The sequence below is a fragment of the Carcharodon carcharias genome, chromosome 13, assembly GCF_017639515.1.
Source record: "Carcharodon carcharias isolate sCarCar2 chromosome 13, sCarCar2.pri, whole genome shotgun sequence".
NCBI classification, from domain to species: Eukaryota; Metazoa; Chordata; class Chondrichthyes; order Lamniformes; family Lamnidae; genus Carcharodon; species Carcharodon carcharias.
Window position 1 is genome coordinate 142,077,553 of NC_054479.1, and position 19,329 is coordinate 142,096,881.

The 19,329-nt window shown below is 47.9% G+C and overlaps 1 protein-coding gene across 1 annotated transcript; it reads left to right on the plus strand.

The window, feature by feature from the left end:
- Positions 1 to 3,432: 3,432 nt before the first annotated feature.
- On the plus strand, positions 3,433 to 4,533 carry LOC121286162 (apelin receptor A-like). The gene has a single exon (XM_041203142.1). It carries the CDS (start codon positions 3,433 to 3,435, stop codon positions 4,531 to 4,533), a length of 1,101 nt encoding a protein of 366 aa, XP_041059076.1.
- The last annotated feature ends 14,796 nt before the right edge of the window (positions 4,534 to 19,329 follow it).

Sequence of the window (19,329 nt, forward strand, 5' to 3'; positions counted from 1 at the left end):
ATAAGAGGCAGCTTGTTGATATTTTCCATGTGATTTTTTTTAAAGTGGAGGGAGAATAGAAAATTGTGAAACAGGGATCTCCGTTTTCAGTCCTGAGGTAAGGGGTCTGGAATTAAGATAATTTCTTTCCAGTTTCATCCATTTTAATAATAATTCCATTTTGAATCTGAAGACAGATTTCACCATGACTTCACTGACTTTTGCCCTTTTGCAATGGGAGACAGGTTTTTCCAATAAAATGCTTCGCAAATTTTTTTGTCTGGGGGAATTCATATCAAGATGTTAAACTAATTTCAAGTCAGCTGTCTCTGGCTTTCTGTTATTCACAGAAGTCAATACGCGAGTTTTGTGTAGACACAGGAACTGTGTCCTGTTATCCTGATAACAGCTCCGGACTCTGAAACCTGAATACGTTAAATTGATGAGCATCTGTAGTTGGGCACAATCATCTTACAAATCAGCGTCTTTAGCTTATGATTGATGGGGGCAATAGGTAATTTATGAGAAACCTGACAGTGCAGCAGGTTAACGAAATACAAATAGGTGAAGGTTTGCAGTTTACCCTTATAACTGGCCGAGTAAAAATTCCACATGTTCAGAGAGTGAGGAAAGTGGCTTTAGATTTCATGAATGATCAGTACCATAGGATGACACATAAAATGTAGAAATTCATCATTTGTTAGTATTCCAAAATAATTGGAAATTGGCTCAATTAAGGAAGAAATATTTTCCATTGAAACACCTTAACAGGAAGAGGAGAGACTGGCACCTATGGTAAAAGAATTCTTGTTTAACATTCATACCAAACATGAAAAGATTTACTCCTTTATAGTTTTAAATGTTACCTCCGTCTCAAACTATATGTTCCTAAAAATTTATCTTTGCAATAAAAACTTAAAAACCTTCTCAATGGAGAGCAAGGGAGTGTTTTTCTTCTCATTCTTTAACTCCAAGTCACCTTCTTCAACAATTTTTTGAAATCTTCATAACCCAGCATCTAATCTCACCAGAAACCTCAGCACTGGTCTCCACACTCCATCCTGGACTTGCTTGCCATGTTTGATCCAACCACTACAAACACGGTCTAACCCAAACTCTTCCTCGGCTTGCAACATTGAGAAATTCATTAGTCAATGTAAATCATGGAAATAGAAATTAAACGTTCACCTCCTAAAATACCAGCCCATCTTTCCCTTTCACATCTTGATTCATCGATTTTTGCATTTCTGATATTTGTGGAGTTTTTTTATATCTATTTTCAGCCAGGCCTGCTGTACAGAATGGGTATGAACTGGCCACAGCCCCTGTTAGCTCTTCAGTTCACATCAGTTTTCATTACGCAGAAAGACTTATATTTATATTGTGCCTTTCGTAATCGCCAAACATCCCAAAGTACTTTACGCCAGTGACATACTTTTGAAGTGTAGTCACTGTTGTAATGCAGAAAAAGCGGCAACTAATTTTCACACAGCAAGATACCACCAAGAAAAAAACAACAGATCTGTTTTTCTGATGTTGATTGAGGGATAGATATTGGCCAGGACACTGTGAAGAACTTTTTTTTAAATAGTGCCACGCAAAGTTTCACTTCCACCTGAGAGAACAGATGGGTCCTCAGTTTACTATCTCATCCAAAAGATGGCACCTCTGAAAGTGCAGCACTCCCTCAGTGAAGGGTCAACCTATATTTTTGTGCTCAAGTCCTGGAATACACAACCTTCTGACACAACTAAAGCCAACTGTCAGAAATTGGTGATGAATAGTTAATATACTAACGTGGCAATATGGTATTGAGAAGGATGTTTTAATATTTAAAATACAGGAGCATGATATAGAAGGATACTAGTTAGCACCATAACCACTGAGTTATAATCCTCTAAACTGAATCACAATGCAAGAGCTAAGGACTTCATAATTAGAGGGAAATTCATCAGTGCTCTGATGTGATACAGCTGTTGGCCAGTTCACAAGAGCAGAGACAGAGAGCTAAGACCAGATTTCTAGCCATCTCAGTTGAAGAAGTTACATGACACACAAAGACCAGATGGGGGATGAGGTTACAAAATGCCCACAGTGGGAAAGCAAACCACCTGCTGATGGTGAGAAGATCTCACTGCTTCTTCCCTAGCTGGTCTTCTAATTCTTAGAACATGTATAGTGTTATTTCCAAGTGCCACTTATTTAGAAATGGCTGAAACTACAGTTCAAAGGTTTTGATTGGCTCTGCTAATTTCCATTATGCTTTTTTTCTGCCTTTGTCAGCAGCTGCAAGATGAGAGGTTTTTCAATTTCTCACCAGAATGCTGCAGCTGAACACATTTTTTGTGGGTTTCTTGACCTTGTCCTGTTTTGTAGTTGTAGATGTCAATTTAAAGTACAAAAGCAAAATACTATAGGTGCTGGAAATCAGAAATAAAAACAGAAAATGCTAATATTTCAGTGCCATAAGATCTTTTAAGCCCACTGGACAGAGCAGGCATGGGCCTCGGTCTAACCTCATCTAAGAGATGAAAGAAGCGCCATTTTCAATAATCTGATTCACAAATACCTCAATTTTGGCTGCATGTCCCCAGCATGACCCCAGCCTCCCAAATGATGTTTGCAAATCAGGTAATTGTTTGTGGAATAGTCAAACCCATTTTGTTTACTTCCTCTGTCTGTTAAGTTGGACAAATTCCTACACGAGAAAATTCGCAGTGAAAATCACATCTTCTTTAAGGTTTTCAAAACCTTATTTTTATTTTATACTTATTAAGACCCTAATCATTTCTGCTCCCAATGTCAAGATCAAGCAGTAGGTAAATCGTTCCTTCCGTTCTACCTTAACAATGTACCTCAACATGCCAGGAGGTAACCTTTAAAATTATCCCTCAATTCTGCAATAAAATGGCGTGTTACTGCCTGTTTCTCATGGGGATTATTTATTTTGATAAAATATAATCTTAATCTCTTCTACTGTTTGGGAAACAAGACAGCTTTAATCTCTGACGATGATACACTTGACATTGAAAAATGCCTATCACAGTTTTTATGGCAGATGTAACCGGAACTAGAGGTTTGGCCACCAGGTTTTCAAAGGATGTAGATTTAATAAAATTCAGAGGTAATAAATATATCATTGGTTTAAAAAAAATTTCACATTGCTAAGCTTTTAAAATCAGAAGCAGTTTGTAAATAGCAAAAAGATAGAATCTCATACATAAACCTCAGAAAAACACATCATTGCTATGCCAGCTATGTCTCTTCAATACAAGCAACCACAATACTCTGGCCACCACCCACCAACGAATACAACCAACCCCCGGAATGGGCAAAAAGCCGAAGCTTGCAAATTTTTGCTTTAACATTAAATACGAAGTCAAGCTGAAGGTTGGCAGCATAGTTGCAGAACCGGTTGGTTAAGGGCGGTTGATTTGATCACGTAGAAAAACAATGGCGACCTCACTGGAGCCGACTACTGGGTATGACTATCAGACCTACTCAGATCCCTTTTGCGAATTCCAGGACATGGCCTATGCAAAAGATTTCATCGTTACAATCTACTGTCTGGTTTTCATTGTTGGTGCCTTTGGAAATGTTATTGTGATAATTATCATGAGGTCAAAGAGAAAGTCTAACCGTTTAGTTGATGTCTTTATCACCCACTTAGCAATTGCAGACCTTGTGTTCCTACTCACCCTACCTCTCTGGGCAGTTTCGACTGCCTTGGACCATCACTGGCTCTTTGGAGGGGGCCTCTGCAAGATGTGTAGCTACATTGTTGTTGTCAACATGTACTCCAGCATATTCTTCTTGACTTGCATGAGCATCGACAGGTATGTGGCCATCGTGCTGTCGATGAACTATGGCTACCTGAGAAGCAGGAGGTATGCCATCATTGCCAGCTTGGTGATCTGGATAATCTCGTTTGCTCTCGGGTTGCCCACTCTCTCATTCAGGTACATGGTCCTGGTGGATTATAATGACAAGTGGATCTGCTCTGAGCTCAACACACCCTCCAACCACATTTTCACCCTGATTACCAGATTCATTGCCTTCGTCTTGCCCCTGGGCATCATCACGATGTGTTACAGCTCGGTGGGCATCAAACTCTATCGACACTCTGACAGGATGAGAAAGGAGGAAAGGCAGAAAAGGAAGTCGATTAAAATTGGCTTTTGGATCATCACTTTGTTCGTTTTGTCTTGGCTTCCTTACAACATCTTGAAGACCATGGACGTGTTGGTCCAATCCTCGACCATCCAAGCTTCGTGTGACACCCAGGAAGCAGTGAGTAAAGGTATAATGCTCTTCACCTGCCTGGCATTCATGAACAGCTGTGCCAACCCAATTGTCTACTTGGTTTTCGATTGTTACTTCAGGGCGAGTTTTTTCCAGCTCTTGCCCTGCCAGGCGGCCAGGAGGCTGAATGTCCATTCCTCAACGTCGCTGCCCAATTCAACCAGGTCTCAGAGGCACAACTCCTCATTCTACAAAGACAAAAAAACATTCTCCTTGGCTAAGATCAGTTCTAAATCCAGGTCAATGTGTTAAAGTGAAGGTCTAAAGGTGAACTGTGCAAATTTAAAATATGTGTGAAATCCTGGTTGTTTTCTGCAAAGTTACAGCGGTAACTGCTACATGTGAAAATCTTCCTTATTCTGATCTCAAACTTTCCCCTTACGCCCACAAGCTTTGGGGAGTTTTACAGATCAGGTATTTAACACAGTATCAAATAGACAAAAGCTGTGAAGACATCTAAATGCGAGATTTCTTGTATCCTTTTCCTGGGGTGTGGATGTAACTTTAAGGCCAACACTTGTTGCCCAACCCTAATTGCCTTTTGAGAGGGAAGAAACAGGTTACGTTGGTACTTCAAGGAATTAGTCAGACAGCAGCCACTGGCTGAAACCACTTACAGAAGGATTGCTTTTTAAATGTAACCTGGTCAAATGGGTTTATGCAATGGTGTTTTTAATGTCTCATGTCTTTCCTTAAAAAAAGTCAAATCAGTTTAACGAATGTTTGCAAGGTTAGAATTAAATGCTTGTGTGTTCAGAACTGTGCAGTGTCTTTTTTGAATCAAGAATTAGGAAAATAACTTAAATACGCAACGCATCTGTGAAATCAGAACATCTACCAGTCCTATAAATACATTCCCGTAAATTAAATAGAAAGCTTTCTGCGCCATCTGGAGCTTTACAGCTTTAAAATTCAATGTTACTTACTTGTGTGATTTTAACTTGCTTAATTCATTGAAAAGCGTTACAAAAACATGAAGAATTAGATGTTGATTCTGCTTGAATAATATAAATGATACAGCATACAGGCAGCCATCATCAAAGGGTAAAACTTCTGTATGTACTGATCTTTCCTAATACCATGCAACCTTGGGGATTTACACACTGAAAATTGTCAGATAATGTTTAAATAATACTTAACTGACAACAGCATGGAACTAATCCACATTCAAAATATTTCAGACAGATCTTACCTCCCACATTTTGTTGTATTTAATATATTCTTATTTATTGCAATATATTATTTTTTGCTTTGTACTTTAACCATCTCGACATTTACCATTACCGGAGCTGGTTGAAGAGAACATTTCTTTTTTGAAGACACTGACTCAATCTACCCACTCACCTTGTGTTTACTCTGGTTTGTTGAAAACTGTCACCTCGAATGAACCTGGTGCTGCTAGGAGTACGCACAAGCCAATTTACACTGCGGGGTTATGATTTTTCTGAATTTTATGATTTAAACACTGTAATGTAGAAAGTGAGGTTTACTGAGCAAAGATAAAGACCAGTAATGGAGTTCGTAAAAAGACATGACAGACGATCTAGTTCATCCAACCAACTCTTTTACAGATCATGTACAATCTGCTCAACCCAACCAATCAATCTCCTGAGGGATCATTTTGGGGGGAAAGCACCTTTAACCTGTGTAAACCCCAGTGGACAGACAGCTTTTTCTAATGGACACTATCTCTGCTGACTGGGTCACCAGGAAAAAGGCGGCTGTCTCTTGACCAGCCTCAATCGGAGATTTATGTCGAATGATTGTTTGATGTCACACAGCTCACTGGCCCAATGTTGAAGAGGTTGGTACCTCAGAATGGCAGCTGTCCTTTTGGCATGTGTGTGACCTGCTGGCCTGGTATGCTGCTCAGATGTCCGACAAGCAAAGTTGACCCCAACGTGTCTGCCCTGTTATTTGGCGGTTAGATTCATATCTGTCAGCTCCTGAGAGCTGGTGTTTCTCCTCCCTCTGAACTGACATTCTCCCACCTTTAACTGTGGATTGACTACGATAGGTCCAACAATTGGCAGTGAAAGGGGCAGCAAACCTTGTGCGTGGGAAACTGGAAAGAGAAGACACTGAACTTGCCAGGTTCTCCATTTCTGTGCTGCGTTCCCCCCGCCCCCCCCTCTCAGCTCCTCCAAACTGGTAGCTGATACCAGGAGCAGAATCACCCCAGATTTGCACCAAGTGTGGTAGAAGGCAGGAAAAAGGATGTTTTACCCGCTGGCCGCAATGGTGGGTTTTTGCGCTGTATCATCCCACTTCCGTCACGTCCCACCTTACTAATAATGCTTTCATGGGGAATACGCTGGATCGCTGGTGGGTGGGTTCCGGTTTGCCTCAGCACTTCCTCACACCAGGCACCATATTTAAAGTGCACCAGAGCGCAGCCTACTTCATATCTACAGAACAGGCCTGCTCCAGGCGACAGGTGGCACCGAAAGCAAAGAAAACGGCAGCCCCCAAATGTAGTGACGTCTCTCCGGGGCGCCTGCTGAATGCAGTAGAAGGTCACCACAATGTCCTTTATACCCGCTCTGGCCGCAGGGGGTTCACCAGAGTCACTAATCCGGCCTGGGAGGCGATGGCACTGGCTGTCAGCACCACCGGAGCACAGGGGAGGTCAGTCCTCCAGCGCAGGAAGAGGATGAATGGTCTCTTCCGTTCCCCCAGGGTAAGTCAACCACCTCATCACTCATAACTCACACACTCACAAACCCATCACACATCCACAGGGATCTCACCCCTCAAGGGGCAACACCACTAACTCTCTCACACACCCTCACACCTCCAACAGGCTCATATCCTCTGAAGCTCACGTCCTCAACCTGTCCACGTCTCCACTCTCCACACAAACATTCCACGCAGTACCATGTGTCCTGCTCACACTCTCTCCATCTGTTTCCATGCAGGAGTAGCTGGCTCACATCAGCAGGGAGTGATCCCAGACTGGGGGTGGACATTAGGCCCCTCACTCACTATGAGGAGTGTGCCATCACACTGACTGGTGAGGATGTGGACCAGGCCTGTGGAGATGGTGAGGTCAGTGGGGAACACCTGTGTGATGATCCTGCACCACATTATCTCTCTCTCACCAGAAATGTGAGCACTCTCTCTCTCCTGGGTTTGACTCTGCTGCCATGCACTAATTATCTCTACTCTGGTTCACAGGGAGCTCTGCCAAGTGACCGACACCCTCAGCCAGCCAGTCCCCCAGCTCCACCCAGGTCCTCACCTCCAGCCAAGAGGACACCTCCTCCATTGAAGAGCTGGAAATAAGCAGCCTGGAAGACCCATCACAGCGCTTACCCACACCCTGCACCAGCGCAGAGACACACACCTCGGTGGGACCTAGATCTAGAGCAGGCTCAGGTTCACAATCTGGTGATCACTGCACAGACACATGTCCACAGCAGGAGGAGGCAGATTCAGCCGAGCTGTTGGAAGCCCTTGGAGGAGTGCGTCCACCTGTTCTCTGATGAAATGGTGCCCACATGTGCGTGCATGGAGGTCTCCATGGAGAGAATGACAGAAGCCATGGAGACCCTGGTCCAGCAGAATGTGGAGATGTGTGCAGACCTGCACTCTGTTACGGGAGCCATGGGTGAGTTCCTGCAGTAGCAACAGAAGAGGGAAAGGGGACATCTCGATGTCCCTTCTGGTGTTCCTTCCCCTTAAGGAGTCAGGCCGAGGCCCTTGGGCACCCAAGGGAAGGAGAATCAGGAGCTGGACACCCCTGGGTCATGCACTCAGGAATCTCAGAGGCTGTCCGCTCCCTCCCAGTGCCCTTTGCCTGTGACGCCCTCAACCTCGCCCTCCATAACCGCAGCGGGAGCGGCTGGCCCAGGTATGAGAGGGAGGAGGAGGAGCCAGGAGGAGGAGCCAAAGCCAGTTGGGGCCCCCAAGGCCTTGGCTCTCCAGAGGATGGATGCTGAAGTCATCAGAGGCAACAGGGCCAATCATTGCACAGATTATCCCCACCCCTGCTGCGGATGTCAGGGCAGCGCCTAGGAGAAGTGGTAGGTCTAGAAAAGTTAAGAATTTCTGATCACAATTGGTTGCACAGGTGAACACATTTTGTCACTTTACATGTGGAAATATATTCACTTTCACTGAATAATGTGTAATGTTGTCTTTCAGCTTCGTTGACAGGCTTTGCGAGTCCTCCCCCTGCATCGCCGCACCCCCCCCCCCAACCCCACCCCCTCCCCCACTAGCAGTTCAGCTGCACTCAGCCGGCCCACGAGTGATCCTGGAGGGAGAAGTGTGTGTGTGGCAGGGCCTTTCAGAGCCTCGTGCAAGCCTCTCCTACATACACAGAGTCTTCCTCCATCACACTCATCTCACTGTCCTGAGTATTTTCAATGCTGCCTGCTGGGGGTCACTATCGATTGTCCATCTGAGCCGACCTGTATCTCCGCCCACCCACTGGTCACACTCCCATGCAGCACCTGAGCCCGTCCAACAGGAGGCTCCACTCACTTTCCATTTTAACAACGATGGTCAGTCAAGCTTTTGATCAGCTTCCCCCATCCTTTCCCCTTCCCCCAGTCACCCATGTCCCTTCCCCCATCACTGTTGACCCCCACTAGCATCATCTTCCACCTCCCCACTGTCGCCTACCAATCGGAACCCTTCTCTTTCCAGGTTGTCCAGGTGAACGTGCACATTCCCTTCCTTCCTGAGAATCCCACCCCCATCCACATTGTCCTCCCCGACCCCCTCCTTCCCACCCCCAAGGCCCGTGTCTACCTCCGAGACCCCATCAACCACCCTCGCTGTCCCTTCTACTGATACCGTCAAACCCTCACCCTCCCAACCTTCCGGCTCCCTCTACTCCCTCTCATACTCACCATTCCCTCCTACCACACCCACCCTCAGTTTGCTCCTCAGGAGGCAGTCATCAACTCCACAGACCCCTCCCTTTCAGGTTCCCCTAGGCATCACCCCTCCCTTACTTCCTCCTACACCCTTACTCCCTTCTCCACCCTAACTCCTTCCTCCCCCCATACTCCTTCCTCCCCCCGTACACCTTCCTCCCCCTGGACTTCTTCTCCCATCCAAACTCCTTCCTTCCCCTGGACTGCAACCCCCCCTCTGAACTCATTCCCTTACACCTTCCTCCCGCTTACACCTACCTCCCCCCTTTCACATTCTCCCCCTTTACACCCTCCTGCCCCTGTTCTCCCTCCTCCCCCCAACCTCACCCACTGATACCTTTGTCCCCCCTCCCCACCCCACCCCGGCACCTTCTTTCCCCACCCCCGGACATGCAACGTCACCCCCTCCTGGTACACCTTCCTCTCTCAGTCAGACCTAGATCTTCCTCTCCCACTCCCCCCGTCACATGCGTCTCCCTCTCCCACTCACAGCTGGACCTTCCTCTCCACCCGCCGCGCTGATTCTACGTAGCAGCCACTTGGCCAAGACCACGATGTCCCGAAGCAGATCTGAGACATCAGTGGAGGCCTCCCACCTTCCGTGAGCTGCTTCGCTGCGGAGCCTTGTCGATGAGGATCCACCCAGCGTGCGATGCCCATGTTCCTCCAAGACCCGGTAGCCATAGGGCTCCAGCATCTTCTGCTCCTCAGATGTCTGTGATCTGAGCAAGGCCCTGACTTCTGCTCATCATCCTTGTCCAGATGTGCTCTGAGCCAGCGTGCTTTCCCGCCGGCGAGGTGAAACGATTCCGGCCGGGCCTCACTTTGCATCTCATTAGCGGGTTCACGCCGGCCTCCAGCGGGATTGACATTCCGCCAAGGCAGGCACCATCGGATGCTCCCGCTGTGCTTTCACGCCAGCGAAAAACTGACCTTTGGCCTTCTAGCCATATTGTCACCCCTCCCCACCCCCTGCCACCCCCCCCTCCCCCCAACCCCTACCACCCCCTCCCCACCCGCCATGACACCTGATGCCAACAGGGCCGGAAAACTCTGGCCTAGGCCTTCTTCTGGGAGCCATTCTTAAACCCATGTTGGGAAAGTAAAGTAAGATTACAGTGGGGAGAGTTGTTCCTATTTTGTGTGCATAGGATTTGGACACATGGACTTGCTTCAGGCACAACTACTCCATATCCTCTTGGGAAAATCCTGAGAATCCCAAGGAAAACTAAGGAGGCAAAGAAGATTCATCAGTTCCCAAGCAAAGAAGGGAATATTCAACCCTTCGATCTTCCAACTAATGTCTCTGGAGATGATGAACAGAATTCGCACCAGCTCTGTGTTCCCACTATTGGATACATATCCAATTACATCATTGAACACAGCCCAATCATTCTGCAGCTACTTGGTCAAGGTGGAGAGTAACTCCTTATCTGGTGCCTGTCTAATCCTCTGATTTGTGTTGGTGATGGTGACAGGGTTGGGAAATCTACCCTTACACCCAAACTGTCCTTTCATATTCAGTAACAGCAAACCCTACATACTAATTTGAGAATAAGTACATCAGTCACAAAGTGGTATGTCAAAACGTGAATGTATTTCCTAATCGTTAAGTTCGCTACCCATCCCTTCAGGGATACAGAAAGTTTTCCATCCAGTCATAAACATGGCCAGGAATTCACATTGAACTGGTGTTCCTGCCTGTTAAAGAGATGAAAATTGAGCTGGTTGTATAATGAGCTGGTGATCTGCTCCATGGGGAAGGTGAAAATTATCCCAAGTGTCCTCAATGACTCCCGATTTCCACCAACTCAAACTCAGTTCCATCATTCTCCAAACTGTTTATATTCATCATTTCAACTTGGAACAGAAAAAAATCCAAAGTGTTGTCTTATGAGGAAAGGTTGGACAGACTGGGCTTGTTTCCAGTGGTGTTTAGAAGAGTGAGGGGTGATTTGATTGAAGCGTACAAGATCCTGAATGGCCTTGACAAGATGGATATCAAAAGGATGTTTCCTCTTGTGGGTAAGGCCAGAATTAGGGGGCAATATTTTAAAATTCGGGGTCTCCCTTTTAGGACAGAGATGAGGAGAATTTTTTTCTTTCAGAGGGTTGTGAGACTTTGGAATTTTCTGCCTCCAAAGGTGGTGGAGGTGGAGTCACTGAATATTTTTAAGGCAGAGGTAGATGGATTCTTGTTAGGTAAGGGAATCAAAGATTATGTGGGGTAGATGGGAATGTGGAATTCGAAACACAAACAGATCAGCCATGATCTTAAAGAATGGCGGAGCAGGCTCGATAGGCTGAATGGCCTACTTCTGCTCCCATTTCGTATGTTTGTATGTTTGTAAGAAAGACTTGTTTTTAAATAAAGCCTTTACCATCCTTACGTTCACAACTAAAGAAATCCAGCAGCCAGTTTGCGTGCAGAAAACAGGTAGAATGTTTTTGTAATGTTGATTGAGAGAAAAGGATTGGGCAGGAAACCAGAGAGAACTCCTTTCAAATGGTTAAAGTGGGATGTTTGATATTGATCTGAGCAGACAGGCAGAACAATTTAACACCTCACCCGTAAGACAGCACAGCACTCCCTCAGAACTACATGAGGCGAGTGAGCTTGGATTATGTACTTAAAGGAGTCTGAAGTGGAACTTGACCCCACAAGCTCTTGGCTCACAGCTGATAGAGCTGTTAACTGAGCTACAGCTAACGCTTTACCAGCTTCACTCTTGTTTTGGATGGAACCTCCAACATTCACAATGGAACCTGAGAAAGCGCTTGTGCAGGAAGATGCTGAAAGAGAACAGCAAATGATATTTTGCCCCATGATTGAATTATGAGAAGCAAGCCAAAATCAAAAAAGTTATTCAGAAAGAGCTGCCTTGTCAATTGATCTGTGAGTCCAGCACAGAAGGCAGGGCGATGTTCTCAGCTTCCATCAAATAGGTGCCAGCTCACACTGCGATCATTGTGCGGGTCCCCATCATCACACGCAATGCCCTCCTACTCCTTCCACCAGTTTTCACCATGGAAACTAGGATCAACAAACTGGTTCCAGCTGAGGCTACACTGTGCGTGGGGAGAGCAATTCAAACCCTTTGTCAGAAATCAGGAGTCACGCTATTGGCTGCATGGTGCAAGGTGACAATTGGCCAAATGAGAAAGTGAATGAACTGCATTCAGCTCGCTGGCCTCTTGTTGGACTTGTACAATGTGACAACACCAGAGAGATGTTCAGATGCTGGTGGAATCAACATCATACATATAAATATATAAATATATGAATATATATTTTTCTGACCACAGCTGGTATTAATTGCTGTGCAAACCAAATCCCAGAGGGCAACTTGGCATAAGGGCCACACCATTTTTTTTGTATTCTGAAACTGAGAAGGGGACATACTGATCTCAGCAGTAAGAGGTCCAGTCACACTTTTGGGATTTTGAAAATTAAAAGTAAAAGTTTTATTTACAAAAAAGCTTAATCACACAAGATTACAGTTACACAGTTAAAATTAGTCTTACAAAACGTGCTCCCCAAAGGACTCTCTACTTGGCTGGACCCACAAGTAAACACCTTCCAGGCAACACTCTCTTATAGAAGTTTAACTTTTAAAAATCCAGTAATATTACCCGAGGCAAACTGCTGTAGCTTCAATAAAGGTATACCACACGGCCTGTAACTCTCTTCCACTCTGCTGTGAAAATCCAAACTTCAGAATAAAACTACTTTTTGCAACCCAAGACTTTTCTGGCTTGACTGGATGATTGATTTAAACTACATCCCCTCCCAGCCACAGCTCCAGCTATAACTCCAGCTGCTATATCTCACAGCTTAACAGCCCAACAACTCAAACAGCTGCAGCTCAAAACAGCTCTGCACAGTAACTCTAAAATACCTTTTTCCCTTTCATCTCAGTTGCCATTGTTTTCACACCTCTTTGAAAATCAAATCCTTCCAAATATAAGATCTTTCATGCTTGCATCTTGTCTTTGCTTTCAGGGCAATAAAATATACCCCTCCCCCCTTCTATTTACCTATGGAACTCCTGCAAGATGAAACATGTTTCTTGTGACTTCTGACACCCCTTTGATATTCAAACAAACTCCCCACTTAGCTAAAAAAATGCAAATATTCACCTCTAACCTAACACCTCCATCCGTTCCATGTTTTCAAGCCCCAGACAACCTGCCTCCTATCAATCTCTGCCCAGCTTAATTAAATCACACATGCACACATACACACCCACACACACACACACACACACATGCACACACACACACATGCACACACACACACAGCCTTTTCACAGAATAACACTGTGTTTCCCAAAAATATTTTAAAAACATCCATTTCTCACTATATAAACTTTGCAGTTTAAGTGCACTAACAACACTAGAACACTAAAATGTAATCCTACAATATTAAACATAAGAATATTTTACTGGTGCTTAGAAATTGCATTCATTTCATCAAAAAGTCTGAACCTTGTGATAAGAGTTGATTTCATTGTCACTGTGTTGGGGGAAATTCCATCTGGTAATTCCAACAAAACCCTTTAAAGTAGATGTTTGTAATTTTACTAGAAATACTAAACACAAGAAACCTTCACACATTCATCACATTGCTCCTTGATAGTGCCTACTTACTCACTGTTATGGTTTTTGAAAGGCACAAACAACAGTAACTTGTATTTTTAAGGTACCTTTGTTGTGGTAGAACAACTCAAGGCGTTTCACAGGAGGGCTATCAAGCAAAATTTGACACTGAGCCGTAAGGAGATAGTGGCCCGGATTCTCCGTGAAATGGTAATCACGGTTGGATTGTCACTCTACTCAAACCTTTCCATACCGAAACCTCACTCCCCATTTCTTTTTGGGGCTCCGGAGTCCGGCTTCTCTAGAAATGCAGTGTGCAGCGTCCATTAGAGAACTCTGTCACAGCGCTGCCGCACTGTGGGTGAGACGAGACACACTTCCTTTTTACAGCTCAAGCTGCCATATGGTAAATTTAAACGGGCAGGGTGAACGTTAGTGAATGGGTTTGTGGGAACGATGGCAGGTGGATAAGGGAAATGGATAAGGAGGCAGGTGGGTGGAGTGACAGGTGGGCAGAGTGGTAGTGGGCAGGATGGTAAGTGGGCAGGGTGGTAGGTGGGTAGGGAGGTAGTGGGCAGGGTGGTAGGTGGGTAGGGAGGTAGTGGGCAGGGTGGTAGGTGGTTAGGGTGGTAGGTGGGTAGGGTGGTAGGTGGGTAGGGTAGGTGGGCAGGGTGGTAGGTGGTTAGGGAGATAGGTGGGTAGGGTGGTAGGTGGAGGGTGGTAGGTGGTTAAGGTGGTAGGTGGGTAGGTTGGTAGTGGACAGGGTGGTAGGTGGGTAGAGTAGGTGGGTACGGTGGTAGTGGGCAGGGTGGTGGATGGGTAGGGTGGTATGTGGGTAGGGCAGGTGGGTAGGGGGTAGTGGGCAGGGTGGTAGGTGGGTAGGGCAGGTGAGTAGAGTGGTAGGTGGGTAGGGTGGTAGTGGGCAGGGTGGTAGGTGGGTAGGGTGGTAGTGGGCAGGGTGGTAGGTGGGTAGGGTGGTAGGTGGGTAGGGCAGTAGTGGGCAGGGTGGTAGTGGGCAAGGTGGTAGGTGGGTAGGGTGGTAGTGGGCAGGGTGGTAGTGGGCAGGGTGGTAGGTGGGTAGGGAAGGTGAGTAGGTGGTAGTGGGCAGAGTGGTAGGTGGTTAGGGCGGTAGGTGGGTAAGGTGGTAGGTGGGTAGGGTGGTAGGTTGTTAGGGTGGTAGGTGGGTAGGGTGGTAGGTGGTTAGGGAGTTATGTGGTTAGGGTGGTAGGTGGGTAGGTTGGTAGTGGGCAGGGTGGTAGGTGGGTAGGGTGGTAGTGGGCAGGTGGTAGGTGGGTAGGGTGGTAGTGGGCAGGGTGGTAGGTGGGCAGGGTGGTAGGTGGGTAGGGTGGTAGTGGGCAGGGTGGTATGTGGGTAGGGTGGTAGGTGGGTAGGGCAGTAGTGGGCAGGGTGGTAGTGGGCAAGGTGGTAGGTGGGTAGGGTGGTAGTGGGCAGGGTGGTAGTGGGCAGGGTGGTAGGTGGGTAGGGAAGGTGAGTAGGTGGTAGTGGGCAGAGTGGTAGGTGGTTAGGGCGGTAGGTGGGTAAGGTGGTAGGTGGGTAGGGTGGTAGGTTGTTAGGGTGGTAGGTGGGTAGGGTGGTAGGTGGTTAGGGAGTTATGTGGTTAGGGTGGTAGGTGGGTAGGTTGGTAGTGGGCAGGGTGGTAGGTGGGTAGGGCAGTTGGGTAGGTTGGTAGTGGGCAGAGTGGTAGGTGGGTAGGGTAGGTGGGTAGGGTGGTAGTGGGCAGGGTGGTAGGTGGGTGGGGCAGTTGGGTAGGGTGGTAGTGGGCAGGGTGGTTGGTGGTTAGGGTGGTAGTGGGCAGGGTGGTAGGTGGTTAGGGCAGGTGGGCAGGGTGGTAGTGGGTAGAGTAGGTGGGTAGGGTGGTAGTGGGCAGAGTGGTAGGTGGGTAGGGTGGTAGGTGGGTAGGGTGGTAGTGGGCAGGGTGGTAGGTGGGTAGGGTGGTAGGTGGGTAGGGTGGTAGTGGGCAGGGTGGTAGTGGGCAGTGTGGTAGGTGGGTAGGGTGGTAGTGGGCAGGGTGGTAGTGGGCAGTGTGGTAGGTGGGTAGGGTGGTAGTGGGCAGGGTGGTAGTGGGCAGTGTGGTAGGTGGGTAGGGTGGTAGTGGGCAGGGTGGTAGTGGGCAGTGTGGTAGGTGGGTAGGGTGGTAGGTGGGTAGGGTGGTAGTGGGTAGGGTGGTAGTGGGCAGGATGGTATGTGGGTTGGGTAGGTGGGTAGGGTGGTAGGTGGGTAGGGTGGTAGGTGGGTAGGGTGGTAGTGGGCAGGGTGGTAGTGGGCAGGGTGGTAGTGGGCAGGGTGGTTGGTGGGTAGGGTGGTAGGTTGGTAAGGTGGTAGGTGGGTAGGGTGGTAGGTGGTTAGGGAGTTAGGTGGTTAGGGTGGTAGGTGGGTAGGTTGGAAGTGGGCAGGGTGGTAGGTGGGTAGGGTAGGTGGGTAGGGTGATAGTGGGCAGGGTGGTTGGTGGTTAGGGTGGTAGTGGGCAGGGTGGTAAGTGGTAGGTGGGTAGGGTGGTAGTGGGTAGGGCAGGTGGGCAGGGTGGTAGTGGGCAGGGTGGTAGGTGGGTAGGGTGGTAGTGGGCAGGGTGGTAGGAGGGTAGGGTGGTAGTGGGCAGGGTGGTAGGTGGGTAGGGTGGTAGTGGGCAGGGTGGTAGTGGGTATGGTGGTAGTGGGCAGGGTGGTAGTGGGCAGGGTGGTAGGTGGGTAGGGTGGTAGTGGGCAGGGTGGTAGGTGGGTAGGGTAGGTGGGTAGGGTGGTAGTGGGCAGGGTGGTAGGTGGGTAGGGAGGTGGGTGGGTAGGGTATGTGGGTAGGGTGGCAGTGGGCAGGGTGATATGTAGGCAGGGAGGTAGGTGGGTAGGGTGGTAGTGGGCAGGGTGGTAGTGGGCAGGCTGGTAGGTGGTTAGGGCAGGTGGGTAGGGTGGTAGTGGGCAGCATGGTAGGTGGGTAGGGTGGTAGTGGGCAGGGTGGTAGGTGAGTAGGGTGGTAGTGGGCAGGGTGGTAGTGGGCAGGGTGGTAGGTGTGAGGGTGGTAGGTGGGTAGGGTGGTAGGTGTGTGGGGTGGTAGTGGGCAGGGTGGTGGGTGGGTAGGGTGGTAGTGGGCAGGGTGATAGTGGGCAGGGTGGTAGGTGGTTAGGGTGTTTGGTGGGTAGGGTGATAGTGGGCAGGGTGGTAGGTGGGTAGAGTGGTAGGTGGGTAGGTGGTAGTGGGCAGGGTGGTAGTGGGTAGGGTGGTAGGTAGGTAGGGTGGTAGGTGAGTAGGGTGGTAGTGGGCAGGGTGGTAGGTGGGCAGGGTGGTAGTGGGTAGGGTGGTAGGTGGGCAGGGTGGTAGTGGGCAGGGTGGTATTGCGCAGGGTGGTAGGTGGGCAGCATGGTAGTGGGCAGGGTGGTAGGTGGACCGGGTGGTAGTGGGCAGGGTAGTAGTGGGCAGGGTGGTAGTGGGCAGGGCAGTAGGTGGGTAGGGCAGGTGGGTAGGGTCGTAGTGGGCAGGGTGGTAGGTGGGTAGGGTGGTAGTGGGCAGGGTGTTAGGTGGGTAGGGTGGTAGTGGGCAGGGTGGTAGGTGGGTAGGGTGGTAGTGGGCAGGGTGGTAGGTGTGTAGGGTGGCAGGTGGGAGGAGTGGTAGGTGGGTGAGGTGGTTTGGGGTTTAGTCGGGTCTGGTCAGGAGCGGTAGTTGGGTGGTCAGGCGGGTGGACAGGTTGGGTCGGGGGCTAGTCGAAGGGGTTGGGGGGGTTTGTCGGGGGGTCAGGGGGCTGTTGGGAAACTCGGGGTGGGGGGAGTTGGGGGTAAAGGGGCAGTTGGGTGGGGGAGGGGGAAGCTGGTCAGTGTGAGTGCCAAGGGTTCAGTTCTGTAGTTATCCAGGAGTTAGCGGAGGATTCATCTATCCAACCTTTCCTGGATAACTAACTAGGTAAGTCCCATGGAACTGTCCGTCTCTGGCATCTCCGACTTTAACCCAGAGTCGGAGACGTTCATGGAGCGTGCCAGGGAGCGGGGGACTTGTCCATTAGACGTTTAAACTTCCTGAGAAATTCCCACAGATGTCAGCACGTCACAACCTCTGCGGGTTCCAACATGCAACTTGGGTCGTACGTCCAGTCTCTGACGATGTGGAGACTGGCAGATGTGGGCCATTAGGACAGGTGGACCTAAAGCTTGGTCAAGGAGGTAGGTTTTAACAAGTATCTTAAATGGGGAAAGAGAGGTAGGGAGTTTTAGGAAGAGAATTCCAGAGTTTAGGGTCGCTGGAGGCACGCCTGCCAATGGTGGAGTGATTAAAATCTGGGATGATCAAGAGAGTAGAAAGATCCCACTGTATTCCACAACTAGTTACATCCCATGATTGATAATAAATAAAAGGAAAATTAATCCTACAATCTTCTGCAAAAATTGGAGGTCAATGCAAGGATTTAATTTCACTGGGGTCCTTAGGGACAACATAATTAATTATTCTTTCTTATGAAAACAAATAGAAGAGTTGCTGCCAAAATTGCAACATTAGATGGTTTAATTATTATTAAACTTGCTTACTTTGAGGCAGTCTTTTTAGTTTGTTGAATTGGTTTGTGTAACCTGTAGTAACCGCCAAAGAATTTTACAAACAAAGTCACATAAACAAATGTCTTTGTGAAACAAAGCAGGGGCTGGAGGTTGAAGTGCTGGAGTGGCTTTGAAGGAGACTTTGGTTCCACCGTTTCTCACACCCATGTTGTGAAAAATTCACAGAAGCTCTGAGTTAGTCAGAAATCCCAATGATTTTAGCTTCACGATTGCATTTTATTCTGCACCAGGCAACTGTTTCTCCCACAGTGTGGGATGGTGACCCTCATTTGACCAGGCCCCAAAGCCCTTAGGAGAAGCCTGCCCATAATTCCAAACCCTCCACAGCAACCATGGAATTTAAATTCAGTTAATTAATAAATTTGGAATTAAACGTTTAGCCCCAGTAATAATGGTGACCATGAAACTACTGGATTGTCGTAAAACCCCAAAAGGTTCACGAGTGTCTAAGGGATGGAAATCTGCCTCCTTGTCCGGTCCGGCCTGTATGTGACTCAAACCCCACAGCAACGTGGGCGACTATTACTTGCCCTCTGGTTCGGCCCACCAAACTGCTCAGTTGTACCAAATGGTTGGACAACAATTTCCAGTGACTTCCCAGTGACCCCCCACATCCCATGAATGAATTAAAGAAAAAAGTTCAACCAAAGTGCGGAGAATTGAATCAGCTTTAAGGGAAGCTTAAAATCGCTGACCTAGGAATTTGGTGTGACTATTTTTGGATGGTTCGGTACCTGTGCCTGAGTGCTGGGGCTGTAGACCTGCCCAATATTAGAACAAAAGCAGAAAACGCTGGCAAAACTCAGCAGGTCTAACAGCATCTGTGGAGAGAGAGAAAAAAAACAGAGTTAACGTTTCGAATCCTTATGACTCATAAGGGCTCGAAACATTAACTATTTTTTTTTATCTCTCTCCGCAGATGCTGTTAGGGCCCAGTGAGTTTTTCCAGCATTTTCTGCTTTTGCTTCGGATTTCCAGCATCCACAGTGTTTTACGCTTTTATCTTAC

Bases quoted from the DNA above. Each gene is read 5' to 3' on its own strand.
- LOC121286162 (XM_041203142.1), top strand. From the start codon at position 3,433: ATGGCGACCTCACTGGAGCCGACTACTGGGTATGACTATCAGACCTAC.